Consider the following 7,959-nt stretch of genomic DNA (forward strand, 5'->3'; position numbering starts at 1 on the left):
CCAGAATAGATGAAGCTCAATCCCAGGCCACTGACAGATTTACAGTTCAAATCTCGTGACACTGCTATGCTAGAAATAGGGACTTCATATCACTTGAAAGGGAATTCCCAGCTTCCAATGGGACAACTGGAAGTGCCTGAATTATCAGATCTTAAAATCATTATTTGTTCATATATCAAAATGCTATTTAATAAAGACATTATTTGGGGTTTCCATGGCTTCATATGAGCCCTGTACAGTAGGTAACTCGAGCAACTGGATACAAGGATAGAAATATACTAGTTAGAGTCCCAATAAAATTTGTAAAAATTCTTTAAAATGTTCCTAAAATAGTATTCCTGTAAAATCTGTGGTATGTACAGAATCCATGGTGGTGTGGTAGAGGAAAAAGTTTTATTGGCTCTTGGATGATTTGTGGCTTTGTCACTAGTGAGTAATGGAACCATCCCAAATTCATGCTGATAAAATCCTTGCACTAAACAATATCTGCATGCATTCTCTGTATATACAATTATTTACACTCCAAGGACCATTGTTTCAAAAATCCCTGTTGAGCACTTTCTTGAGCGGTTAGCCAATATTTGGGGCCTTGCTGAATTATTTCAGTTAGAAGGAGAAATTGATGATACAGTCAAGTATTTCTACGGTGCAAACCTGTTTGTTTACAAAGAATGTTCAAAGTCCTGTTTCCCTGATTGCAGTAGAAACAAACAGCAACAGGCAGTTTCCTTGCTCACAGTTCCAAAGCCTGTCTTTTCAGGCAATCCTGTGTCCCAAGGAGCTCTGTCCCTCTGCTTCCTTTCATGGCCGTGCTCATAACTGCTCTCTGGCTTTCTTGTTGCTTTCTCCCTTTGACACAGGAAGACACATACAGAACCCCAACTAATCAGTGGCCCAGATCAATCTCCAGGGAAATCCATTGGCCATATTGCTTAGCTTCAGATTGGCCTTGCATATGGCTTAGTGCCCTGGATGGTGGCTTCCACTGTCTCCAGAAATCTTATTCCATAGAGGCATTTAATTGCTTCTTCCATTTAGCCTAAATGAAGGGTAGCTGGCACACTCATCAGCCTTAGCAAGTTCTGTGATTGCCCCTAGATCAAACAGTTGCTTGATAGCAGCTATTAACACCTTCCAGCAAAACAGTTCCATTAATTTTGAGTGTCTTCATTTTTGGGTGCCCAGCTTGAAACACTGTGGGCCTGATTATAGGATGTATTAGAAATGGAAACAAAAGGGCAACAAAAAACATCAGAGATATGGAACAGATTCCATATGAGGAGGGATTAAAAAGACTGGAACTTTTCAGCTTGGAGAAGAGATGATAAAATCATGAATGCTGTGGAGAAAGAGTATAAGGAAGTGTTATTTACCCCTTCACATAACGCAAGAATGAGGGGTCACCCAATGAAATTAAGAGGCATCAGGCTTAAGAAAAACAAAAAGTACTTCACACAACACACAGTCAACCTGTGGAACTCATTGCCAGGGGATGTTGTGAAGGCAAAAACTATAACTCTAAGCCTCTGACTGTCAAATGTTGGAAGTGGATGACAGAGATCACTTGATGATCGTCCTGTTCTGTTCATTCCCTCTGAAACATCTGGCATCAGCCACTGTCAGAGCCAGGTTACTGTGCTAGATGGACTATTAGTCTGACCCAGTATCATTTTTATGCTCTTATGATTTTCAGAAGGGCTGTTTACCTATATCTTCACCTGTAATTGGTGGGAGTGGGAGCAGTGGTTGCTCAGCCCCTGTGAAAATCAGCCCATAGGTGCCTAATTTTATAAGCAACCCCAAAGTCTGATGATTTTGGCTGGAATGTATGAGGGAACCTTGTGGATTTAGCTGGAACAACTAGCTCTTGTGGAGGAGCATGTGGAGTTCAAACCCTGTCATTCTCAAGGAAGAAGGATTAATCAAGGATTAATGCATTCCTAGGAGAAACAAACACCAATTAACCCCTGGCTCATGTGGTGGTTTAGTGTCCCCCTCTCTCTAGAGTTGAGGCTGAGCATAGGGAAGGGAATGGCTGGGAGTCACAAGGATGAGGCCATTATTATTGTTTGTTTGTGTGTTTATACATATATATATATAGCTGTGAATGGACAGAATAAAGAGGGAATCATCACTGACACATGCTTCTTCATTTTGTTTTTTTCAATACAGATTATTTAAAACGTGAGAGAAAAAAATGGTCAAAAGCATATTCTTCCCCTGTTATTACTGCTTCTTGCCTCCTGACCTTTTGTGCTGTGTCACCTCCTATAACGATGCGGCCTCTGGCAGGACGCAACTGAGAGTATCAATTCAGGACAAATTGCTTAGAGCAGGGCAGTCACAGCCCCAGGCTGGTTGTTCTCCACCTCTGAGCACACCAAACCAGCCAAACAGAGAGGACTTCGGTCTCACCACACTGACTAACCATAAGTCATAAAAGCAATTCCCTTAGACACTCCAGTTTCCCAGTATCACCACCAGGGCCACTCATTATGGGGACGAATGGTTATGAAAAGCAATGCCCCAGTAAAAGAAAAAAGGTTTTCCCGATCCCAAAGGACCAAGCCCCAGACCCAAGTTAATATACAAGTTAGATCTTACCCACAAATCACGCTGTTGCTAATCCTTTAGAATCTAAAAACTAAAGGTTTATTCATAAGAAGAAAGAAATATAGATGAAAGTTAAAATTGGTTAAATTACATACAGAAATGGCAAAGTTCTTGGTTCCGGCTTATAGCAGTGATGGAATAAACTGCCAACTCAAATCAAGTCTCTGGAGTACATCCACCGCTGGGATGGGTCGTTCAGTCCTTTGTTCAGAGCTTCAGTTTCAAGCACAGCTCCTCCAGAGGTCAGAAGCCGGATTGAAGACAAAATGGAGATGATGATGATGCCTTTTATAGTCCTTTTGCCATGTGGCTTGTGCTTCCTTTGTTCCAAGCACAAGCCACCCTGCACATGGCATGGAAAAGCCTTAGAGTTCTGTCCATAGGCATATCCCTGCATGCCTTGCTGAGTCACAAGGTGTATCTGCCTTCTCTCAATGGGTCAGTTGTACAGCTGATGGACCTTAATGGGCCATCAAGCAGGCTAGGCAGTGCTGATGCCAAATTGTCTGGGGTATAACCCAGAGGCATAACACAAGTTTGAATTACAGACAGTATAGAGTCAATATCTATAACTCTAAATACAAAAATGAATCATGCATACCGATAGCATAATCATAACTAGCAAATCATAACCTTTTCATGGACACCTTATATGCCTTCCTGAACTCTTCAACTGATCTCTCATTTCTATCCCCTTCTTCTCCTTCTCTTGTTTTCTTTTTCCTTCATCTGTCCCTCTCTTTCACAGCTTCATGCTCTCTCTCTTTTCAGCTGTCCATGGAAGACACAACCTCAATTCTCCCCAAGCTGAAGCGGAACTCCAATGCTTATGGAATCGGGGCTCTGGCTAAGTCGTCTTTCTCTGGTGAGAACCTCTGACCTGGGTTTATTTGCCACTGCTCCTCTCCCTTTGACCTTGGGCCTCTCCCCATTGTTTTCCCTCCTGCTGCTTCACAAACCCAGGTGTCTGTTCAACCTGAGACCTCTCCTTACCATTGCCCCATACCCTGAGGCCTCTTCTACTTGCTGCTCTCCCAACTGCTGCCCCTTAATCTGAGGCCTCTTCTCACTGCTCTTCTAATTGCTGCCCCTTAACCCTTGTCCTCTCCTCACTGATCTGCCCAACTCGAGACCTTTCTGATCCGCAACTGCCTAGCCTCAGGCCTATCTCAGTTGTTGCCTCTTAAAACTTCAAGTCTGTCTCATACCCCTCCGGCTCTTCTCACTGTGCCCCCATGCTCAGACCTCTTCAATTTCTTTCCCTCAAGACTGTCCTGGGAGAAGACCCTTTTTCAGTCTCCTAGATCATCCATTTCTGGGATTTGCCCCTTGTACCCACTGTTCCCCTAACACCAAACTCTGTGCTGGGCAAAAAAGAGAATTCTTTCTCCAGGCTCTTTCACTTCTGGGTTTCTCCTCCTTTCCTTACTGTGCCCCCAGTGGGACCCCATCCATGAAATGATGGGAAACCATATCAGGGAGGGGTATGGAGAGCAATTACAACTCCTGGAGTTGCTTAATAGGCCTTTTGAGCCCCACAGCAAGGGAGGGAGGGGGCACCATCTAAGGGAAGGAGTCCAGGGGACGATGGGGGAGCCCCTTTCCAGGGAAGGGTGAATAGAGTGACAAATAGCCGTGGAGCTGTGTAATAGCCCCTGCTTGTTTTCTGATGTCTGGCCCCTTAGGGATATCCCGCAGCATGAAGGATCACGTCACGAAGCCAACAGCTATGGGACAGGGTCGTGTAGCTCACATGATTGAGTGGCAAGGGTGGGACAAAGGTAACAGCCAGCAACAGCTGCATACACATGAGGCGGTGCGCAAGGATGCTGATGCCTACTCTGACCTGAGCGACGGCGAGAAGGAGGCCCGATTCCTTGCAGGTAGTCCTGACTTCCCCCACATTGGGGTGCTGGGGTGTCTGAGAGCAGAGAGAGAAAGGGGAGCCGGAGAAGAGAATTGCTGGGGAATGCACACAGATGGGGTAGGGAGGTGCAGCTCAGATGAAGGCCCGGGGGACTCGCTGGGGGATATGCTTGGTGAGGAGGTGCAGGTCAGAGCAGGGGATATCATTGAGGCAGGAATAGGTAGGTTCAGTGTTTCAGGGGTGTCAGTGAGGTGGGGGTATGTGGGGAGCTCCTCATGTCTCCACTGTCTCTCCCTGTCTCTCTCTGGCGCAGGGGTGATGGAGCAGTTTGCCATCTCTGAGGCCACTCTCATGGCCTGGTCCTCCATGGATGGTGAGGATGTGAGTGTCAACTCCAACCAGGAGAACCCAGCAAGCAACTACAGTGAGAACTACCAGGAGCTGATGGAGAACCAGGGTGAGCCCTACCCCCTCCCGCTGGTCCTGGGACATCCCTGCCCTCCCCCATCCTTGCTGCCAGGTTCCTTTCCATCCCTACTAGTTTCTTTATCCTCTGTGGGGGTCACCATTGCCCTTTCTCGTGAGTTGAGATCTGGCAGACAGAGGAATATTCCCCACTCATGGAGCTGCCCATAGAGTCACGGCCCAGCAGACAAGCTCCAGACCCCATTCTCCTGGGCCTCTGGGCACAGCAGGGGAGGCCAGCATCACCTGTTATACGCAGGTTCTGCAGATTTGTCTGTCTGCCATTTCCAATGGCTCCCATCTTGCCCTCCCTCTCTTTTCCTGTCCTCCCTGACCCCTCTCTCTGTTCTCCACTGCCCCACTCTGTCTCTTACTGTTTCTGTTGTCCTGTCTCACTCTCTTTCTCATTCTCTCTCTCCAATTCCTCCCTTTGCACTCTTTCTTTCCCCCCTTCACTCTCCCCCTTTCTCTCCCCTTCTCTTTCTGCAGATCACATGGCCCAGACACAGTATGACAGCTGGCCTCACTCCTATGTCTCTCAGGGCATGTATTGCCTGGGCTCCTCTGATGCTTGGGAGACCAGCGACCAGTCCCTCATTGCTTCCCCAGCTACTGGTTCCTACCTAGGCCAGAACTTTGAGGAGACCCAGTCCAACCTGCAGGAGAGCACAGTAATTCAGAGTAGCCTCATCCAGCAGCATCAGATGCAGCAGCAGCAACCACAGGCCCTGCTCCAGAACCCGGGGCTTGTTGACATGTGGCCCCCTCAGACTGCCTCAGTGGGTGGCGGTGGGGCCGAATCCAGCACATACATGGGGGTGCATACAGAGGAGGAAGGGAACCCACTACTGGAGAAGGCCCCGCTGCTAAACAAGAAGACCTCTCCAGAGGAGGACGATGCTGTATGCCGGGACCTGGAGTCACTGTCACCTCGGGAGGAGTTGGAACATGCCGCACTCAGCCGCAAGGTCTCGGATGTCACCTCGTCCGGGGTGCAGTCCTTTGATGAGGAGGAGGGGGAAGCAAACAATTGATGCTGCCAGTGAGGAATCCGTCACCACTACCAAATGGGAGAGGGGAAGGGGGAATGAAATGACAGGAAAACCTCTCCCAGGTTCCCAGGCGGACGCACCTGTCATTCTGACATTTCATTTTTAACAAAAGGGAAGTAAAGAACTGGAGGTGTTTGACAGGGTCGGAGCCCTCCTTGCCCACCATCATGGACTGATCCCGTGGCCCCCTGTTCTGGACAGCATGCTGGGGGCTCAGGGAACTCTGGACTTTAAATATTTTTGATACAAGGGTTTGGCTGTGGATTCAGACTGCTCAGATGCTGGGATGTGGCTCCAAAGATACAAACAATGGCTGACAGGGATATGGCTGTATGGATAGGATCTATCTTGGCAGAATGGATGTTGTTTTGGGGCTACAATCTGCTTTGATCCATGGGATATGTGAATACAGAGTTTGTTTTGAACAGGGCACAAGGCTGTGCAGATAGAGGTTGCACTGATAGAGGGATTATGGCTGATATACAGGATAAGGCTGTATGGATATAGCCACTGCACTAATAGGATGGATGAGCTATATGATAAATACTGTACAGTTCTTTGACATGAGAACCAAGGCTCTGTGGATACAGACTGTACTGTGGTATGGATGGTGAGGCTCTGTGGACAAGGGCTGTGCTCTGGGATGGGTGGCGTGACTCTGTGGATACGGGCTGTGCTCTGGTATGGATGGCATAGCTCTGTGGACACGGGCTGTGCTCTGGTATGGATGGTGAGGCTCTGTGGATACAGACCTAAACCCATACGGCAACAGCTGTGCTTCAGTCTCTTTGAAACATTTTTCTTTTGCTCCCTCTGACATGTCTGTCTGCCTGGGAGCTGCGGGGGAGAGGGGGGAAGCTATTTCCACATTGTGTTGGGCACTACATGCATGGGGAGGGGTCACCTGCTATTTTCTACTATATAGACACGGTAACATAAAGCTGACTTTCCCAGAGGATTTGGGAGTTTGTCCACCTCTGTGCTGCTGCCTGAATCCTTCCCTCTTTTCCTCTTCAGGGAGGCCAGGAAAAGCAGGAACAAACGGTATCACCATTTTCCAGTTTATATTGGAGTTTTGTTGCTGTTTCTTTTTCTACAGTTTTATATTGCCGGGTAATGGTTCTAAACACAGTGGTTAACAGAGGGAAAGGCCTGTGGGCTGGCCACCACTGACCATAACTACCATACCATGCTCAGTGTCCCCAGTCCCTCTGTGGTGCCAAATGTGGATGGAGGAAAGGGGGTGGGAGGGGAATTTTTCTCCTCCCTCCTGTTCATTTCTCTTTCCTGCTTTACATTTTCTGTTTTTTCTTGACAATGTAAATATTCCTTGGCACTGTTTTCTTTTTTTCTCATTCCTCCCATCTCTCTTTCAGGGGTGGGGAAGGCTGGGTTATGGGGTTTTTTCCCCATTTGTACGGGTTCTATATTTTTGTTAACAAAGTTTATGATTCATGGACTGATGGGGTTTTGATCCCATGTGATTCCCCTTCTTGTTGCTGCAGACATACTGCAGGAGAAAGGACTTTAAATAGGTATTTAACCAATTGTTTCCTCACTGCTCTTGCTAGGGAATAAACAGGAGACAAAAATTGTGTGGGGGCAATCATTGTTCAGCCAGCAGAACATGACCACCAGGAGATAGTAGAAGTGTTGGGTGTTCGCTGAAATATGGGCAGTGTGTAAGCAAAGAAATGCCAACAAAGGGCAAGTTAAGGGTGGGGGACTGGATAAATTAACAAAGCTGGAGATTGCCCTCTTTCTGCACTACCCCGAAGGCATCTCTTCCCCACTTGCTCCAAGCCAGAGCCGCTCTGTTCAACTGGAATACAGACATTTGTCTCCTCTCTGTCTTCCCCTCCCTGATGGTCAAATTGGTATTGCTGCTTGCAGGATGGGAGAGTGAGGTATGTTCCTCTTCTGATCCAGATTTGGAACCCAACCCACCTAGCAGGGAAGGAG

General features: G+C 47.5%; 1 protein-coding gene across 2 annotated transcripts in view; it reads left to right on the forward strand.

The window, feature by feature from the left end:
- The window catches only part of FAM131B (family with sequence similarity 131 member B), a 59,876-nt gene extending 52,466 nt beyond the window's left edge, over positions 1-7,410 (forward strand). The window contains exons 4-7 of one of the 2 annotated variants that reach the window (XM_044982718.1): positions 3,385-3,478; positions 4,290-4,496; positions 4,794-4,937; positions 5,435-7,410. In XM_044982718.1, the coding sequence (XP_044838653.1) occupies positions 3,385-3,478; positions 4,290-4,496; positions 4,794-4,937; positions 5,435-5,979 (990 nt within the window). In that variant the 3' untranslated portion in view covers positions 5,980-7,410. The remainder of the gene's footprint in view (positions 1-3,384; positions 3,479-4,289; positions 4,497-4,793; positions 4,938-5,434) is intronic. The other variant, XM_044982729.1, reaches the window with a different exon arrangement.
- Positions 7,411-7,959: the final 549 nt, after the last annotated feature.

Source organism: Mauremys mutica, chromosome 1, assembly GCF_020497125.1.
Source record: "Mauremys mutica isolate MM-2020 ecotype Southern chromosome 1, ASM2049712v1, whole genome shotgun sequence".
In the NCBI taxonomy this organism is placed as follows: domain Eukaryota; kingdom Metazoa; phylum Chordata; order Testudines; family Geoemydidae; genus Mauremys; species Mauremys mutica.